The sequence below is a fragment of the Triturus cristatus genome, chromosome 7 (assembly GCF_964204655.1).
Source record: "Triturus cristatus chromosome 7, aTriCri1.1, whole genome shotgun sequence".
NCBI classification, from domain to species: Eukaryota; Metazoa; Chordata; class Amphibia; order Caudata; family Salamandridae; genus Triturus; species Triturus cristatus.
In genome coordinates this window covers 1287132641-1287153574 of record NC_140590.1, presented here as the reverse complement: position 1 = coordinate 1287153574, position 20934 = coordinate 1287132641, and the positions used below count along the sequence as shown (strand labels likewise).

General features: G+C 44.1%; 1 protein-coding gene across 1 annotated transcript in view; it reads left to right on the top strand.

Moving 5' to 3' along the window:
• LOC146811901 (sulfotransferase 1 family member D1-like) overlaps positions 1-18450 on the top strand; it is a 515287-nt gene extending 496837 nt beyond the window's left edge. Inside the window, exons 3-7 of the mRNA XM_085618863.1 lie at positions 7156-7253; positions 7483-7609; positions 16245-16339; positions 16467-16647; positions 18252-18450. Coding sequence (XP_085474989.1) covers positions 7543-7609; positions 16245-16339; positions 16467-16647; positions 18252-18364 — 456 coding nt within the window. The 5' untranslated portion in view covers positions 7156-7253; positions 7483-7542 and the 3' untranslated portion in view covers positions 18365-18450. The remainder of the gene's footprint in view (positions 1-7155; positions 7254-7482; positions 7610-16244; positions 16340-16466; positions 16648-18251) is intronic.
• The last annotated feature ends 2484 nt before the right edge of the window (positions 18451-20934 follow it).

The window sequence follows — 20934 nt, the reverse complement described above, 5'->3', positions numbered from 1 at the left end:
TGCAGGCCTCGCTGGCTTCTCCTCCTCCTCCTTCCCCTCCTGGGATGTCAGCGGATCTCTGGCCCCGGCGCTGACTGGTTTGGATCCAGGCTCGGAGGATGTGGTGCCGTTGGGGTGCGGCCCTTCGGGGGTCCCTCCTTCGGACCACGGCGCCTCTGCTTCGCCGCAAACTCCCACGGGAGTCCCTGTGGTGTCGCAGGAGGTCGCCGGGGCACAGGTCGCAACCCCGAGCCCCTCTCGGGACAGGCGGTGGCCTTGTCCGAGGCCGAGGTGATGCTGCTCCGGCGCCGGTGGCTGCTGGCCCTGGCGGTGCCACAGGGGTCAGCGGAGGGCCCATCTCTCCCTGTCACGAGTCGCGGCTGGCGGGGGACTCCTCATCCCGCCCCGGGCCCCTCTTGTCCCTCCACGCAGGCGGCTGCCTCGTCGGAGGTAGGGTCGGCGCCGTTCCGTCGCCACCCCTTTGCCGCCCTGGCTCCGGCCCAGCTACAGTCTCCTGCGCCGTGTGCTGTGTCGGATGTCGCCCCGGCGTCTCCTCCGGCTCTGGTCGCCGACTGTATCCTGCCTCAGGTTGCGGACTCTACGGTGCCGGGCCGACGTCGGGTTGTTGACTCGTCTTCGGACGCCTCCTTCTACAGAGGTTTGGCGGTTGCTGGTCTCATCCTCGACGGAGACGGGCCGTGGCTTTTTCCCCGACATCGTCTAAAGGCTGCTCCTCGCCGTCTCCATGACCGCGGTCTTCGCCGGAGGAGCCGCAGGTCCCCCACTCCTCGGTCCCTCTTCCTTCCTTCCGGCCTTGGCCCTTCCTTCCTCCGGTTGGCTTTGGGATGGCTGCCTTAGCTTGCAGCCGTCACCTAACAAGGAGCTGCTTTCCCCTCCGCGGGACCCTACGGAGGTGCGGCTTTCGCCCGCGCTGTTTCCATGGCTGTGGGAAGTTTGCGCATGGGTGATCCAGCTGCCCATTTCCCTGCAGATCATCTTCTGGAGGTTCTCCATCAGGGCTCTGATGGTAGGGAACTGTTGCTTCCCTTCGAGGTTTCACTCCACTCTTCTCTCTTGGGGACTTGGGGCTGTCCCGCCACGGGGGACCCGGTGCCCCAGCTCCTTATGCACCCCCACCATCTGGCACCGCGTGATCCAGTGTGCCTTTATCTTCACCCTTCGACCAGAGGTCCCCTTTTGCAGTCTGACTTTCCTGCTTTGCTGTTGCTGTTGTCTCCCCCGTCACGGGAGGCCCGCTGGCTGGACTCCTGGAGACGCAATATGTTTGCCTCAACCAGTGCGGCTCTGCAGGCCCTTAACACACTGTGTGTTTTGGCTAGGGCCACTTCTTGCTTGTGGGACTCGGCAGAGTCCCTTATGTCTGCCGCTTCTCAGGAGGGTGCCTGTGTGGATTTCAGACACCATGTCTTGGATGGTCGGGAGCTTGCGGCGTTTATCCTTCGCTCCGCTCTGGACATCTCAGAGGTGCTGGTTCGTGCGATGGCTTCTTCGGTTGCCCTTCGTCACCATGCCTGGCTTCGGGACAGTGTGTTCCCGGAGAATGTTCGAGAACGGCTGGTGGACCTTCCCTTCAATGAGGTTCTTGGCGGGGCTTCGTCCTCCTCCTCCTCCTCCTCCCCCCCCTCCTTCTTCTCTTCCTCAGTGACCGGTATGTTGATCTGGTTCTTGGAGCTGTTCTTCCATTGGGGCGGGTCGCCCTGGTTGTCTGTTCTGTGTGCTTCATGGCCACTCGAGTCCTCCTTGCTGAAGCTGTGGTTCTGTTGGCTGCTGGCCAGCCCTTTTTGACTGTGCGTTTTTCTTTTGGGTTTTTCTACGCCATGCTGGGCCTTAGATTGGGCCTTCTGCATTTCCCCACTGGCTGCTTGATAGGCCTCCTGTGGTTTTTTTTGCCGCAGGTCTTTTTTGTTGTCCTCTGCTGCGGAAGTTTCTTCCTAAGAGGTTCCCATGTCTTGGGATGTGACATTCCCTATGTGGGGCAGGGTTGGCTGTTATATAGCCCTGGTATGTGCTGGGGAGTTGTGGTCGCCTGCGGGCCTCTGCTCTTTGTGGCGTTATGGTATGTTGCGGATGCAACCTTCTTCTTCACCTTTTTGCTTGAGTGTTTCGTTCTGTGGTATCCCTGGTGCCTGACGGAGCTTGCCTGTGCCACCCTCTTGTTCTTTCTGCACCGTTGTGCCTTCTTGGGGCTTTAGTGGGACTGTCATCCTGCCTTGTCTGCTGTTTCCAGTGGGCCTTGCACTCGGTTCTACCTCTTCTCCCTGTGGGGGGGATGGTCCCTGACTTCTGGACACTCTTGCGGGCGCAGTTTGTCCCTGCGGGACATTGGACGATTCTTCCTGGGTGGTCTTGGGTTCCCCCTTTCGGCTTCCGCCTGCCTATTGCTGCCGGCGCCGTTCTGTCTAGGATTGCCTTTGCTCTGCCTCTTCTCCTGGGAGTCTCTAGGTTGCTCTTCTCCTTTGGTGCGCCTTTCCTTGCCTTGGCCTTGGTCGGAGGTTTTGTTGCCTCACATGGGCATGGGGTGTTTGGCCTCTTTGCGCCTTGCCTTGTTTCCTCTGCTGAGTGAGGGCAGGCTATTTTCTTTTCTTCTTTTCTCACCCCCCCTCCCCCCCTTGGGGTTAGTGGCCTCCTGCTGGGGGGTTTCCCTTTGCTTGGGGGACGGGCCTCTTCGTCCTGTCTTGAGACTCGGCCCGTGTTGTGCCCCAGTGGGTGGGGTCCTCTCGCAGACCCTCCTTCCCCTTGGGTATGGCTAGGGTATCTATTCTACGGGAAGGAATCTGCGGCTAGTAGTCTCTATCAGATGTACGAGTTACTTACCTTCGGTAACAATGTATCTGGTAGAGACGATTCTAGCCTCAGATTCCTTCACGGCCCGCCCTTCCTCCCCGTTCTGCGAGGGCTTCTGATTTGGTCTTTTGCACTCGCCTCCCTGTGGGTGGCTGTGTCTTCTATGAGTACATTCTTTCCCTCTTTCTGTCAGGATGTTCCTTTTTCCTCCCCGTTGTCACATGGGAGGCTAGGTTTGTTGGTGCTTCTGGCCCTTCTGCTCTGGTTGCTCTGGTTTGGGGCTTACACCCCCCCTTTTTTGTTACTAGGGTTCTGGGCTCTTTGCGATCCTTGAGGTTGGGGTCTTTAGGCTGTGCCTCTGCCCTTGTTCCTGATGGGGGTTGTTACACTCTGTGATGGGTGTGTCTTGGAGTTTTGTCGTTCCCTGTGTGTCCCCGACTGGTTCCCCTTCCTTGTCCTTGGTTGAGGTTGTAGTCCTGTTGCATGTTATCGTGACATTTTTACATATGTCCCTTGTCTCCTGGGGGAGCTGTCTCTGTACAGGCAGAGTTGCTGCTCTGTTCTTTATTCTTTCCCTGCCTTTGGATACTGCAGTGCCGGGCACTGCTCTTTATGGTTTTGTTCCTTTTTCTGCTCTTTCGCACACTGTTCCTATATTCTCCCAGTTTTGTCTGTTGGTTCTGCGTTGTGGCGTGGAAAAGTTCTCCGAAGAAAACTGATGTAGGCGCCGGGGTGGGACTTATGTGACCTCGCTGACGTCATGTACGAGGACGACGCCTGGGCAGAGTCCCGTGATGCTGTCCCCCCGGCACGCAGGGATGCTGGGCAAGAAAGTTTTCCGGGTCCAGTCTCACGTCTGGGGATAATTCTACGGGAAGGAATCTGCGGCTAGAATCGTCTCTACCATGTACATCATTACCGAAGGTAAGTAACTCGTACTTCAGGGTTCATATGGTGTATATAGACAGAGAGAGCAACGGGACCTATCGTGGTGAAAACAGAAAAGCCCGATTTAGGGAAGTCTCCTTGGTATAAAAACAAGGGCCACTGCTCGATTTCAGATAGAGTGCTGCCAAAAGATAATAAAGGAGCTCTAAACGCTGTGGTCTCTCAAATTTATATAGAATATGCAGCACGAGATGTTTTTCTCATAGAGGGTCGTCTGGTAGAAAACCACGTTAAGCGGGGGATCGTCTTCAATAGTATCGCAGCTGAGGCAGACTCCACATAGTTTCTCAGCTCTTTCACACAGCATAGAGATATAAATCGCGCCTTCGTCCAGTAATCGTTTTAATCTCTCATGAGGCCAGCTTCATAAAAAATATCTCGCTCTGTGGGTATTTGAATTACGGAACAAGGCCAAGGAGAATTCCCTGAATTCCCTGAATTAAAAGATGCCTATTCCATGCAGCAGCATAGTAGCAGAGCGTCCCGCTTACGAAGGGAAAAACAGCCTGGGTCTTCTTAAGCGGCACGCTCTGCTACTATGCTGCTAATAAGCATCTTTTAATTCAGGGAATTTCCCTGAAGAAGGTGATACCTAAAGAAGGGGTGTTTCACCGAAACGCGCGTCGGCTCTGTGAATATGTTCCCTATATGAATTCACCTGATCTACTTGTTTTCAAAAATCGATGAATTGTTTGACAAGTCTTTCTTTGATGTTAAATTTTTGAATTATATTTATTTTCATGTTTCTTTTGTTATGACGTTACACAAATTGTAAATCAAAGCTGCAGATTTTTGATATTATGAAGATCTGAGTTGGTGAAATTTCTTATACTTTGTTGTTATACATATTGAGGGGACTTGATGCATATTATACTTCTTGACACAAATGTTATGAATGTATCTGTGGTCTGTGTGAGGATGTTTGAGCATGAAATTGTATGTATGTTGTGAGTGGAAGGTTTGCAATGGGATCTGGTGTTTCTACAATCTTTTAGATAGGATATTTATTTGTGAATATATTAATATACTTGTGATGGATAAGATAAAAAATAAAAAATAAAGCAATGTTTAAAATATCTTGGATGATGTGAATAATTAAGTTTGTGGTCTAGCTAGAATGGTCAACAAAATAGATGACGCATAGCATATTCTAAACGATATAGGTAGAGTATTCATTTTGTGCTCCTTTGGCTGTTATTCCCCTGCCTCTCTACCTACGTTTAATGCCAGGGGTCCCCGTTTTATGAATGTTTGAACCACAAATGTAGCCAGAACATCAATCATTTTAGTGCACTCACGTCTCCAATTCTCCTCATCCCAAAGTCAAGATAGAAGGGGGTCGGCGGTGTACAAGGTGGAACACAAACAAGGGAATAGACAAATGTATTCTCGCTCACCACCAGTTTGCGTGCATCAACGTGGCCCCATAACTCAGCAACATATAGTGCCGCATTTTGAGCTTTCATCCGATAAACCTCTAACGTTGGAGTTATAGACCGAGTCGGGGTCTGTTTGTGAAATCGATTTATGGGTTTGGATTTATGGCAAAGGGTCCGAAAGCTTTTCTCGAGCTGAGAATCACAACCCAGGGTGTTGTTTAGACTAACCCCAAGGTAGTAAAAAATGGCCACCCTCTCTAGCGTTTTTTCTGTCAGCTTCACCGCTCTTGCTTCACCCTTTCTCATCCCAAAGACCATAAACTTGGTTTTCTTCACATTTAGTTCCTTGCCCCTGGCTTCACAAAAAGCCAAAAATGTGTCTAATAGTTTCTGTAGACTCATGGGGTCCTAGAAATGAGTAGAGAATTGTCAGCAATGGTGAGTCATTTGCACAGTTTATCATAACCTTGACTTTTCATTTACATTCAGGGAGAACAGTGCAGGTACAAGTATGCAACCTTGGTATACCCCACGCCAAATGTGAATATTAGTAGTTAGTTCATCCTGTCTCCCCCACCAAGCCTGTGGGTAATTACCCTCATGCAGACTTAAAAGTAAATTGACCACATTTGCAGATGCTCCCATCCCTATCCCGGGGCACAAGATCGAATTCAGCATGAAGGTCGACAAAGGCTGCATACAATTTCTGTTTATTTAGTAATACATACTTCCAATTGAGTAATAAAAACCTGAACACCTGGTCACAAGTACTGGTTTTGGTGCAAAATCCAGCTTTATAAGGTGACAGAATCATATTATCCTCCCTGCATAATGACAACTTATCCAGGGCTTTCCTGGGAATTTTTTTTTGCAAGTTATCTAATAGGCTGATCGGCCTGTAATTTGACAGGACTGAAGGATCTCCATTCTTAGGCAATGAAGCTATCCAGAGCCCTAAAATGCATAGAAGCTGTCCAGAAGCCCACTGACTGTGTTCAACATATGAGGTGGTGCACAGTCTGTGCGGCCACAGCCCCTCCCCGAAGGCTCCCCTCTGAGGAAGGTGGAAAAATGGGTCCAGGGCCGCCCGCAGCCTCAAATTGTAGGGAGATGCAGTTGTTCACTGCACCCACCTACAGAGAGATCCCTGCCCCACTTTGAATGTGAGACCAGGTTTCCGCCTGCAGTGAAAGAGAGGTTGGTGGCTTCAATTAGCAAGTTTGACCTTCACTAGCGCGCTGTTCACATTGCAGGTGAGTACACGCACGGTACTCTTTGCCATTGCATAGTGGGAAAATGCATCCCAGGTATAGGATAGCTCCTCTTGTATTATATCTGTGAGTTTCAGGCATATGCTGTGCATTGTAACTGTCTCATTGCATCTTGTATAATCATGGTATGTTTGTGCATGATGCTTAGTATTTAAATATTATATCCTTCAATCACATTCTGAGGTTATACCCATTCCACCATATATTAAAATGGCAATCTCCCTCTACCCTGATGTTCACAGAGTTCACGTATACATGATATACAATCACTACATTCTTCCTAATCACTATGGGGTCTCAACCTTCCTGCCTGGTACACTAGTGTTAAGTGCACAAACCGTTGGGTTATTTTGTCTTTCTCATAGAAATAGTGTGCGATATCCAATTATGTAATGTGCTTGTGCTTGCTTCATGTGTAAATTGACTACATCACACATTGTAGCTGTCATACAGGGACGTCATTGATGGTGTCCTTGGTGATGTCATATGTGATCTTATTGAGGTAATCTATTATGCCATTTAAGATGTCATCAATGATGTTATCACTGGGCTGCTGAGACTCATATTATTTATCAGTCTAGTGAAAGCGAGGGGGAATACAAGAAAACATTTGGTGGTGAAAGCAGATCTTGCAAATAAAAAAAAGAATGTTAGCTTTAAGTAAAAAATATCTTATTGGGGCTCAAACATGTAACTTGAATATAACTCAAGATCCTTTAGCAAGCACTTTAACACACTAACCTGTTTTGTACTTTGTTGCTTTCCTTTCACAGGAATAGAGCTCCTGGTCAATTCCCAATCTCCCAGGATCATTAAGACCCATCTGCCGGCCAAGCTGCTTCCTAAGACCTTCTGGGAGAAGAATTGCAAGGTATGAAGCCCTGGGGTAATAGAGATGAGTAGGGATTGTAATGTGAGGATGTAACTTGGGGTAACTTGGGAGACTGCGATAAGTATAGCAGGCGATACCAAACCACCACCTCTGCAGCTGGAAGGACTTCCTACTGAAGGTCCTCTGATATGTGTGGATCTCCTTGAAGTGTCAGTTTATAACAATTTGCATTTACATCATACATCTCTTCCTTTCCTGTTTCCTGCAGATTGTCTATATTGCACGAAATGCAAAGGATGTGGCAGTCTCCTATTACTACTTCTATAAGATGGCTTTGATGCATCCAGATCCTGGGAGCTGGGACGATTTTCTGGAAAAATACATGACTGGTGAAGGTAAGTCTTTGCAGCCTCCTGATGGAGCTTATTGTTGGCTAAAACACTGATCGGCATTTGAAGTGACCAATTACAATGTTTATAGACTAATCCACTTATAGGTCTTTGGACAGCGGAAGGTAGAATGTCTCTTCATTCTTTCAATAGGATGCCTTCCTGCCCATTTCCGATTTTCTTGCCCTATTTGTCCCTAGTGGCCTCACTCTTTTTGATGCCACTGGAGGAATTACACGATTTCATTGCTCTAATAGCAAAGTACTAGTACATTGTAGGATACGAGGTGCCGCCAAACCAGGTTGTAGCTTGACTGACTGGCAGAAGCAATATGGTTTTTTGGTGTGGCAGACATATATTTGTACCCCTGGGACAGAGACCTTCTGGCCCTCTCAGTGACATCTGTTCAGTTCCCATAACTGGGTACCTCGTGTGTATGCTTCATACATGGTGTGTATGAGAGCATGTGTGATGCACAGTTATTTCCTACAATGATACAGTGCTTGTAGCACAATTCTAATGTCCGTCCAGCTTCCCTCATAATTATAGTACCCACTGGGCCTCCACCTCAGAGGAATTTGAGCATCTGTAGAAAAGATCCCCAAGCCTCGTGCATACCCAAAACCAAGTTTGCCCAACAACAGCACTCTTGTATTCCGAATGTAGCTGAGAAGTTGGATGGGTGTCTAGTTGACCCAGCTTGTGATGGTACAATAGCTTCACATCAGTGAGACTCTTTCAAACAGCCACTGGCACTATGAAAGGTACTCGTATTGACTTTAAGGTAAATCCCCACAAAATCTACAAGGGGCGTTTGACCTTAAACGGTGTCCCGTTAGAGATGGCTTGTAATTTTGACTATCTATGTATTAGAATTTCGGACAACATGTCATGGAATCCACATATAGCTAAGGTGACCCTGAGGTTTAAGCAAATAACAGGGGCTCTAAAGAAGGAACACTGCACCTCTTACAACAAACCAGCCACTGCGGCTCTCCAAATTTATGACTCGAAAGCTGCAAGCTGTGCTGTATGTGGAGCCGAAATGTGGGGTTTCGAAAGACTGATCTTACTCTACCAGAAAATAAGTTACTGAGGAACTTGATGTTACTACCTCAGAGTACTCCTCTAATCCCATTGAAACTGTACTTGGGCCGCAAATCTATTTCTGATATTGCGAAACTACACCTGTCGCTCTTTTGGCTGAGGATCAGATCTACCCCGAACTGCATTCGTATGCCATTACATTGAAGGAAGTTAGCACTCTTGATGTTTTTAACAACATAAGTTGGCTTAAAAACATGAAATGTTTACTGAAATCTCTTGGAGTAAAGGATCTTTGGGACAACACTAATTCCCTGCCACCTTTCGGCAAACATAAACTGAAAGCCATGTACTGGGAATGGGTACACTTGTCTGAACTCAATAATTCATCGAGTGGTAGGTTAACAACAGAATTTGTTGACTTCAAATTGACTTGACCATTTAAAGACTATCTGGACATTATACAGTCACCCTTTGATAGGAAACTTTACATGCAGTTTATGTTTGAAACTCTTCCTTTAAAATCCTTCACCAGACCATGGCTTTGCAATCAAACACATCCTTAGTAATGTCCCTTTTGTTTTTCACCTCTAGAATCAATTGCACATGTTTTATTCGCCTTTTCTGGCTTATACATCCCCAAGATCAAGGTGGCTTACGCCTGTATGTAAACAATTGGGTACCCGAGAGCATGGCGTAGCCTTACACATTCTTAGATCTGGCACAAGACCATTGTTTGCTTGTTTGCTCGCTAAATTCTTGGGCCGCATTTGGGGAATTAGAAGGAATTTTTACAATCCTTGCTTCCCATTGTGATAAGCTGTTTTACTAATTCCAGTGTGCTAAACTTGTTTTTATAATGTTACTTTTATTGTAGGAACTTTTTCTACTGAGTATTCGCTACATACAGGACTCTCTTTTACAGCATAGCAGGCCCTATCACCTTTCATGAACTTTGAGGCTTTTGCAGATTTTATTTGATCATGTGCAAATGTAAAATTTTGTCTCCTTTTCATATTCAATTTTTGTAATATGTATTGTATACCTTATGGCTGATTTTAATGATCTGTGGTAAAATGTATTTATCATTTATTATGCACCCTTGCACTTTTAGGGTCTCACGACCGAAATAAAGTTATTACTACAGGACTTTAAGGTAACTGCAGCAGAGAAGTGACTTTGAGGCTGTGCCAGGAAGTGCCTCTGTTTCCATTAAAGCTATATTTATCAACAATGCGGATTGTAGATTCTCCTTTTTTTGCAGTACTAGCCCTTACGAATTGGTGTGTGTAATCCCACCACTTTTCTATACTCCAGGGCAGGCTTCAGTAATATCTACCCATGCATTGCAATAAAGATAACAAGGACTGGGGCAGTCAGCACTCAGGAGTTAAATTAGATATTTAAGTAAAGTAGCTAGCACCTTATTAAAAATAAGTCCAAACAGGTAGGAAAAGTGTGAAGTGACTTAACACATCTGGGACAGACAAGATTGTTAAGACTAACAATATGTATGTACTACAATAATACCATAAATAACTAGCTTTAGCCATTGACGGTGACTAGCTAGAATACTGCACCCGAGGGGGCTGGGTTTGTTGGGAAAGAGAAGCTGAGTAGTTTGCTCATTCACCCCTCAGTACAAATGTAGAAACACTACATCACAATGAAGTAATAGTCCACCTCCTCTCTCAGAAACCAGTTACCCCTCTGTGGCATCTTGAGATGTCACTAATGTTGCTAAGCACTAAAAGAATGTTATCATCTGGATGAGCCTTATGATGTAATGACTAGAGGGCAGTTGCTGCCTAGCTTTCATCCCCACAAGACCTGTTTATGTGGATGGGATCTTTCTATGGATTAAACCTATTAACTACAAGCAACCTTCCTGGTGTCTTTATTACATTTGGCGACTGAGGATGGGATACACCTGAAGACTTTCATCTTTACTCCATGAAGGACTATTTTATTAATGGAAAGATCCCAACATTTCTTCATCAAAGCTGTGGAACTGTTCGTTAAACCTCTACTTCACGCCTTTGTATCTACTTCGCTGTTCTGTGGATAATACTTGGCGTGTCATCTATTTCAGAGCTACCCTGGAATTTTTTTTAATCACGTGAAACGCACAAACTTGTCTGTTTGAACTTTGCGTTTGGCACGGCTGTTTCTATCTGCACGGAGGAGTGGATCTGTCGTCCTGGATTGCATTTGGTGCCTGGGAAGCGTGTTGTCGTTTCGTGATTTGGGCTGTCTTTATTCGCGACGAGGCACGACATTTTTGAGACGGTGGGCGTGTGGATTCCCCACCTCTGACTCCCTCTGAACTGAGCGGGTGCTTGCGAGAGTGTTGTGCCCCAGCGCGCATTTGCACTCAACATCAAGTTTGCTGATTTCACCGCCTCAACGTGTGCCCACCAGAAAAGGGTGGAAAAAGTTTATTTTTGAAAGACACGGCACGCACTTACCTCGCGGACCAGCGTTCGAGATCAGCGGTGTTCGGCGCTCCATGAATTCCGTTCTCTCCGTGCATGGAACTTGATCTACGACGCTCCGTCACCCCGACAGCCTGCGTCTGGTTCCAGAACTCTTCTACGGCAAGTGCGCAGACACGCAACGTCGTCTCTGCGTGTAACGCATGGTTGCTTTGCAACACTACACAACTTCTCTCCGCGTTAATCACGCTGCTGGAAACGAGGAAAAGACAAGGAAACAAGCGCTCAGCGCTCACGTTAAGGGGGCCAAAGCAAGTTTTAAGCATTTGGTTCCCAAAACATATAATAAAACGAACAGGTCGAGGTAAATTTTAATGTGTGTCATAAACAGTGATACACACACTTTCTTCAAATTTTAAGTCTACAACAGTGATACACACACTTTTGTGCATCGCATATTTTAAAGGAAAAAAAAGAATATTGTTTTTCTCACTATCCTGACATTCATATGGTTAATTACTTGAAGTTAAAGTTTTTTTTTCATTTTATTGAAAAAAGGGGATATAGTTTGTGTTTTTGTTTCAAAGGTAGTATATAAAGGACGGGTAAGACTATGCAGAACGTAACGGCACCACTGTTCTTTCTGTCATCGCCAGGTGATCCCCCCCATTAAATGGAAAAAATGGCGAAAGGTTTTTGAAAGATATGCAAGAGTGTGCGGCTCGTCCCTAAGTGCAGAGAGGAAAACCGCTCTACTCTTACATTGTTTGGGATCTGAAGGACAGGAAGTTTTTGATCATCTTCCTGAACTTCATGATCGTACCCTTAACGAATATGAAATTTGCATTGCTATGCTTGACAAACATTACTTGCCCAAAGTCAGTACTATTCTAGAGAGATACCATTTTGGGAGGAGGAGTCAGTTAGAAGATGAGAGTATAGAGAATTACGTTACGTCTCTTAGAAAATTGGCTTCATCATGTAAATTTGAGGGAACACTTGAGAGAATAAGAGATCAGTTCATGCTGGGTTGCAGCATTGAACGTGTTAGGGAAGAATTGTGGCAGAAAGACGAGCCAAATTTAGAAGAGGTAATTGTAATTGCAAAAAGAATAGAGCATTCGCTGAAATGTGTAGATGTCATAAAGAAAAATGGTGAAAGCAAAGAGAAAAGTTCTATTCAAGCTGTTACTACTAAACCTGGAGGGACAACAGGTAACATGGGTAATGAGAGGATTAACAATTCAAAAGAAATAGGAAAGAAATTTGATTTCTCAACTGTTAAGTGTTTCCGCTGTGGGAAAACAGGTCACTTTGCAAATGACAGACAATGCCCAGGGTGGAAGGTCACGTGCAGTAAATGCAAAAAGAAGGGTCATTTCTCTGCCATGTGCAAAGGAAGAAACTACAGGGGCAAGATAAATGAAGTCTACTATGATGTGGATGGTACGTATGAGTGTCAAGAGGAGGTAGACTGTGGCCAAATTCAGGTTCAAGCCGTGCAGAGTGGGGAAGGAGGAAAATCCCCGATAGATCAAATTTTAGTGGAAGGGAGACCCACTAAAGTCCTGTTCGACTCAGGTGCAAAGATTAGCATTATTTCAAAAGATTTCTTTAACAAAGTAATGTGTGGAAAAGTCAAAGTTTATCGCCCTGACATAAAACCGTTTGCATACGGAGGGGAACCCATAAAATTGTTTGGGTACTTCTGGGGTTTAATTGACTACAAAAACAGGTTAGCAAGCGCAAAAATTTACATTTCACAAAAAGGAGACCACATTTTGAGCTGGTTCCACCAGAGGGATCTAGGCGTTAAGTTGGACCCGAATTCTAATCCACCCATCATACTTAGAAAAGATTTCAAATCAAATCTAACTTCAGTTAGTCAGAATACTGTAGATGAAGGATTTGGTGAGAGTTTAAAAAAGAAATTCCCAAATGTGTTCTCAGACAAGCTAGGGTGCCTCAAAGGGTATCTTCATCACATTCGCATGGTTGAAAATGCAAAACCCATTTGTTGCAAGGTTAGGAATGTGCCCTTTACAGTAAGAGAAATGGTCAAATTAGAACTCAAACGCTTGAAGTCTGAGGGAGTGATTGAAGATGTAGAAGCTACACAATGGGTCGCTCCGGTGGTCGCCGCAAAGAAGGGGGATGGATCTCTTTGTTTGTGTGTCGACCTTCGGGAATTGAACAGGAGTGTGGTAGTTGACTGTTATCTGCTGCCTAAGATTAACGACATGTTAATGCTGTTGAAGGGGGCAAAGGTGTTCAGCACCATTGACCTAAGGTCGGCCTATCATCAAATTAGATTAGATGAGGTTTCGAAGGATCTAACAGCATTTGTCACTCCATTTGGCACTTTTCGTTTTTCAAGACTCCCTTTTGGCCTTGTATCAGCAGCCTCAGTCTTCCAGAGAGCGCTGGAAAAGGTTTTGAAAGGCCTCACTGGTGTTAGAGTTTACCAAGATGACATTTTGAACTTTGGAGGTGATACTAAGGAGCATGATGAAAGGCTATACATGGTTTTGAACAGATTACAGGAATTCAATTTAACAGTAAAAATTGAGAAATGTAAATTTAGAAGAAACTCCATTGAGTACTTAGGACACACTATATCCGAGGGTGGTGTTTTGCCAAAGGAAAGTTTAATTACTGCTATACAGGATTTAGCCACCCCAAAGAATAAAGAGGAACTTATGAGTTTCCTCGGTATGGCCGAATATTATAGTAAATTTGTAAGCGGTTTTGCTTCCTTATGTGTTCACATGAGAGCAACTGTGATAAAGAGTTCTATGCTGTCAAAGAGAAATTGAAAAGTGCTCCAAAACTATGTAGTTTTGACCCAAAAAAGAAATCCATTCTAGTCACGGATGCAAGTTTAAAGGGGTTAGGAGCAGTTTTATCACAAGAAGGTCGTTCTCAGAAACAAGTGATTCTCTTCTTGTCTAGGAGTTTGAGAGGCGCAGAGTTGCGTTACTCTGTGATTGAGAGAGAAGCACTTGCTGTTTATTGGTCGATAAGAAAGTTAAAGGATTTCCTTTGGGGTGGTGAGTTTGAAGTCAGGTCTGACCATAAACCGATCTTTAGGAATAAAGGTATTGACGCGGTTTCTAGTAGAATAACGAAGTGGATTGTAGGCCTACAAGATTATGAATTTGAATTGAAATATTTGCCTGGGGTAGAAAATAAAGTGGCTGACGCATTGTCAAGACTGGTTGTTGAGAATGATCAAGATTCGGATGAGGGTGAACAAGATGATGATATGGTCTGTGTCGTTGAAGAGAAAATAATTGACAAATGTAAATGGCAGGAAGCTTTACAACAAGATTTTAAGCTAATTAAAGTGTTAGAAATTATTAACAAGGGTTGGGAAGGTAAACACAAGGGAGACGCAAAATTGGCATGTGCGTGATCAATTGTCTCAACACGATGGACTCCTTTTTAGGGGTTTAAGACTCATCCCTCCCAACTCTGTTAGAGCAGAACTTATATCGTTGGCACATATGACCCATCAGGGTGTTTCTAAAACTAAGGAGAGACTTAGATTAAATTATTGGTGGCCAGGAATGGATTTACAGGTTGAACGGGTGATAAGAGATTGTGTTGATTGTGCCCTCAGTGAGAGGGTAGCCAAACCTAAAACACAGCCCATGATCATAAGAGACAGACCAGATGCTCCTTGGAAGGAAGTAGGTTTAGACATTCTGGGTCCAATACAGTGTTCTGGTACTGAGTGATACGTGTTTGTTTTAATGGATTTTTTCTCTAGGTGGCCTGAGATTGGAATCTCCAGAGGAATTGAGACTAGGCACGTTATAAACTTTCTAGAAAAAGGTATTTGCTAGGGAAGGATTACCTAATAGTATCCTAACTGATAACGGTGTACAGTTCGTGTCTAAGGAAATGCAAGTATTTTTGGCTGCACATGGTATCAAACATAAAAGGTCCTCTCTGTACCACCCAGAAACGAATGGGATGGTTGAGAGATTTAACCGTGTGCTTAAAGAGACCATCAGCATGGCACGGATGAATGGGCTGGATTGGCGTACCCAAATTTGGAAAAAGGTGGAGGTTTACAGAGTGTCACCTCATTCTGTGACAAATAGAACTCCCTTTGAATTGTTTAGGTCTAGATGCCCAAATACTCTAATTGCACCTCCCTGGGTAAACAACATGCAACCTGGTTTACTCGTTGAGAATGAAAACAAAAAGTGGAAACTGCATGAGTCTAAAAGTGTTGAAGCCAGGAAAAGGATCCATGATCTTAGGAACTCTGTTGGGAAAACTTTGGTCAAGGTGGGGGGTTGGGTTCTTATAAAGAAACCCTCAAAGAAGAAATCTATGTCAGGGTTTTTGAAGCCCATCCAAGTAATCAAAATTTTCAACAATGCTATAAAGACTGCAGATCATCGTATTTGGAATTTAAACAGGGTGGTGGTGGTTAGGAAAGATTTTGCAGCTGGTCAAAGTGATTTAAGTTGTGCAGAACCAAAACCTAATCCTCTTGCTATTCGGAAGTCTTCTAGAGTCTCTTCTCCACCAAAGTTTTTGAGAGATTTTGTAAAATAGGTCATCTCATGTGTTATTAGTTCATGTTTATTGTCTAGCTGTGGACTTATTTGTTTCTGTTGTAAAGGATGGGGATGTGTGGCATCTTGAGATGTCACTTATGTTGCTAAGCACTAAAAGAATGTTATCATCTGGATGAGCCTTATGATGTAATGACTAGAGGGCAGTTGCTGCCTAGCTTTCATCTCCACAAGACCTGTTTATGTGGATAGGATCTTTCTATGGATTAAACCTATTAACTACAAGCAACCTTCCTGGTGTCTTTATTACACCCTCCAATCAACTACTTACTATATCATTATCTTTGACCATATACAGAGCTCCGCTATTAGCTAGTTTCACGCGAAAACAAAGGGCTTCACAAGGATTCCCAACCTAGTTTGCCAGATGCAGAGATTTCTAAGTAGGGAAATGAATTTGTACCCCAAGCCGTTGTGGGTAGATAATCCTTCTTTACTGAAAAAGAAGCTATGTGCATTTGTTTATGAGTTTCGTCTCCTAAAGAACAAGGCTGGGCGATGTCTCTTGTGGGTTTGGAGGGGAGTTGAAGGTTGATATGTGTTGTTTCTCATGACTATTCCTTTTGTCAGTTGCATACGGCTCCTGGTATGAACACGTCAAGAGCTGGTGGGAGAAGAGAAAGGACCACCGCATCCTGTACCTGTTCTATGAAGATATGAAGGAGGTGAGAAACCAAAGGAACGAAAACCACAATGAATAATCCTGCTTGTAAAATTTCACCTTCGTATATCACTGTACTCTTTTATTGGTGTATGTTAAATTGGTGTCTCCCCCTTCTCTCTCTATTTCAGGACCCAAAGCGGGAATTCCGGAAGATCATGCAGTTCATGGAGAAGGAGTTGGAAGAAGAGATTTTGGAAAGGATCAATCACCACACAACTTTCAAGGAAATGAAGGATAACTTGATGACCAACTATAAGACTGTTCCAAAATGTAGGATGGATCATCAGGTGTCCTCTTTCATGAGAAAAGGTACGTGTCTCTTATTGACCACCACGTGTCCTCATTCAGAGCAGAGAGAATCAGTCTCAGGCTTACTCACTGCTGGCTGATCCTTCTTCCAGGTATATCACACAATAATGCTTTTTTTGGCATGCCAGGTTATGGAGAAATTGTTCAAATAAAGACTTCCATATATGTATGTAAACTTCAAATCAGAAAACAAGTGTTCAAGGATGTTTATGAACATGCCACCCCCATGCTTCCATTTATTTGATCTAAAGAGAAACACTTTGGATCAGGGGTTGAAATGCGTTTAAAAAGTATAGTAACTGTGATGGTGCATGTAATGAAGGTGGGGCCAGTGAGCATGGGGGCGGGGTCAAAGGTGTGGCTAAAAATAGTATGAAACTTTTTAGATCCTTTACCTTTAGATAACTGCATATAAAATAACGCACAGATTACATGAAAAATAAATGCAAGTAATTCATTGGGAATGCGCTATTATACTTTATGAAACCTGTATTAGTTAATGCACTGCAAAGGTCTGTGTGTGTAGAACCACAGAATTGAAACCGGGTCTGTGCAGTGGAGAATAGTAAGTTTGTATTTTTAGTGCTACGAGGCCTTACCCTATGACAAAAAGTGCAGTGAATATGCAAGTCATTTTTTTAAACTTCATTTACTCGAAGTAAATGATGGGCTGCTACAAAATGTTCAAAAAAGTTTAAGATAAAAAAACTTCCAAAATATAGATTTTAATAATACTGAAACTATATGTAGTGATTGTTTTTTATGAGTGTCCATTACAAGCCCACACTTCACAGGTCAGTTGGTAACTCCGTTGCAATACCATTCAAAAGAATAAATCTGAGTCATCCGAAACCATCCATCAATTAAAGCCTATACTGGCTTCCAAGTGCACTTTACATTTGCACAATAACCAGTTGTGCACATGTATATTTCTTTCCAGCAAGCAGACACCATGGCAAGAAGGCGTGTGTGGTTGTCTGCCACGTTCTCAGTTTCACAGCACTTGAGACTCACTGCCTTAACTTCAGCTGAAGCATTTCAAGCTTCGGAATTAACCATCCCAGGACGATTGTCTTTTCACATAAAGTAAGGGAACTGTTTTTCTTAAATTAAAAAAGTATGGGCACACCGTTGCCCTGAGATCCCACGCACTTCGACCTCCGGTTTGGCTAACAAGGGATGTATTGATATTTCATATCGAACTGCGTTGAGCAGAGTAGGTTCCCTGCTTCTCTTGCAATTATGCCATTATGTCTACTGAGTGGATTGTGAACCTCATCAGAACTCATGTAACGTAACTGGTGCTATGTAAAGCGCTCTGATACCTGATTGGATTCGGGTCAAGTTCGCGCTATATAAAACTCTGCAAAAAAAAAAAAACTCAGCTGTTATTGTTGATGGGGTGAGGTACATAGATAACCCGAAAATCTACACCTCTGTATGTTTGAAAACTGTAATGGAATCCAGAGAAAGTTTGTTTCCAACTCTGTTCCACCTTTGCCCCAACATCAATAAATAATGAAGAAGGGGGCAAATGTATCCCATTTGTTACATATGAAACTCCCAATGTATACAAAAATGGTTATTTCTTTCTCTCTACTCAGGGATCACAGGGGACTGGAAGAACCACTTCACTGTAGCACAGAACGAGAGATTCGATGAAGACTATCAGAGGAACATGGCGGGCAGCTTGTTGCATTTCAGGACGGAGATATGACATTCCGATCCTTAACCTCTCAGTGTTTTGCATTATAACATATATTTACTGCTCTAGATGTTATTAAATTTGCATCATTCACCATTCTTGACTGATCCATTTCTCTGACGAGAACCTAGCCTACCATTGTTACACCAGGTTGCCGCAGCAACTACTACTGTCTACCACTGGAACATCTCACCCTCTAGCCAACATTCTATTCTGCCACCTTTGCCACGGCCTCGTCCTGTTATAATCTCTATTTGAACCATACCTACAACCCAGTTTATAATCTGCTGTGTATTTGCAAGGAAGCTTTTTTTGATGAAGCTTTCAAAGTTTGCTTATCTTTAGATACCTGGGGTTTATGGGAAGAAATGCACAGACCCTATTCCTCACCCACATTAGGCTAACACTGACCAGGATAACTCTGAGCATTTTGAGGCTTCACTCGATATGTTTTGTAATGCATGTCCATGCCCTCATTTCTCACAGGTTGAGTAGGTCCAAATAATCCATATTCTTTTTGATGATCCAGGATCGAGCCTTCATAAGGGGCACACTTTTCCTGCAAAGACGGAGGTATCATGAACAATGGATTGAAACATGCAGGTGAGAGGTGGTTGGCAATAGGACCTTCCCAAATAGGATAAGGAATGAGGAGCAGAGGTAGTGAATGATGACCACATAGATGAAGACATGCCAAAAGGCAGGAATCAAAAGTGGATCGAAAATGGCATTAATTGGAAAGAGAGGACACGGTTATGGGAGAGAGCAGATTGGATAGAAATGAAGAAGAACATAACCTTGAGTGAAGATGCCTGCCTATTAGTGGTTCAAAGCTGGTGGAGATTGTAGGAATAACTGCATCAATCAGGGCTGGCTTTAGCACTGGTGGCGCCCTGTGCGACAATGTTTGTTGGCGCCCCCCACAGACTCCCTCACTGCCATCCTTTAACAGTGTCCCCTCAAGTCTCCGTAACCACTCTCTCTCAGATATATTTTTTAATTAGTTAAATAGTGCCTCCTATACCAATGTAGGGTGTCAGAGCACTTTACATCCCACACATATTACACAGAGACAATCAGTCAAAGGTGTGTAAATTAGTGTATAGGAAATGTTCCATAAGCCAGAAGACTACAATGTGAATCACATGCCATCCATACTGGTACATTTTAGTTTAAGAGTGCTTGGTCTGAAGAAGCACAGACTCAGAATCTTAAACATAACCCCATGGTTTGGGGTTACATTTAATAATAAGGATTTTTTTTTGTTTACCGAAATTAACCCTTTTTGAAACATTAGATTAATGAAAGACAGAGGAGAAAATTATAATGCTGTAATCTATACCTTGCAGTTTGCATGCAGCTCTTTTACATTTATTATCTCACTGTTCCATGTTAGGATTTTAACATCTACACTGTTAGTGACAAAAGGATCTCTCTGACAAAATTACTGACCTATTTAAACTATATGCACTTTCGGATCTACATGGTACACATTCTTTGCAGCGGGCATATTAACCCTCTGTGCTACCATAACATGAGTTAAAACTTCCACTAGACAAAACTCCTTCTCTCTCCAGGAAGAACATTAATCACCGTAGTTATCTTGACATTTTTATTGTATGAAAATTGCAGGAGGCCAGCAATGCAGCAGCAGGTGCTTTTAAAAAACCACAAAATACTTCCAAGCACGGCGCCCCCTCGAAGAGTCAACACCTGGTGCGGTGGCACCGGTCGCACCGCCCTAAAGCCGGCCCTGGCATCAATGAAGCACTGCATTTAGTGAAAAGATGAGTGAGTATATGAAGTGAAACAGAGAAAGAAAGTTGCATTATTCAAGGAAAGGAGGAGGCCAGATAGTCATTACATCATGGCCAAAGCTGTAGGACACGACCCAGAAGGGCTGCTTAGTCAATTTCGAAGTGATACAGATTAGACAGGAGTGCATTATGGTGTCCAGGAAGTGGGAAAGGAGATGGTTGATCCTTCACCAGTGCAAATAGCCCAGGGTGTGTATGAAAAGGCTGAAGGGTAAGAGGTAAGAGCTCCAGGAGTGCTTGTGTTATGGGGATGAATGTGTCACTCAGCGCTATAGAAGAATTATGTATTTAAGCAGAAAAACGTTTCAGGTCTGAGTTTATTTGCGTGTACAGCTATCTTTGTTAAATGAAGAGGCAGAAGTTTTGCAGGTTTTGAAGTGGGTTTATTCCGAGAAACAGGCACCCACGACCGGAGCGGTCCAGCTGCGCAGAATCCAACCAACAGTGGTGTTGCCAGGGGATCTTCAACAACCGAGCAGCCGCGCTCGAGAATGCAAGCCAAAGATGAATAAAATGACAGCGGCTCACAGAGCATTACAATCATTACAAACAATCTTCAAATACAAAACACACTCAAAACATCAGCCTGTGTTACATTATAAAATTTGCACCTTACAACTGTATTAAAAAAAGTGGAATATGATAGATAATTTAACACTCAAGGCCGTCCAGGACAGATGGAAAAATCGTAGTAGGCAAACATAATCAAAAATCTTTCGAGCTAGAATAGGGTAAGACCTGTTAAGGCATAATAGACTGGATGGA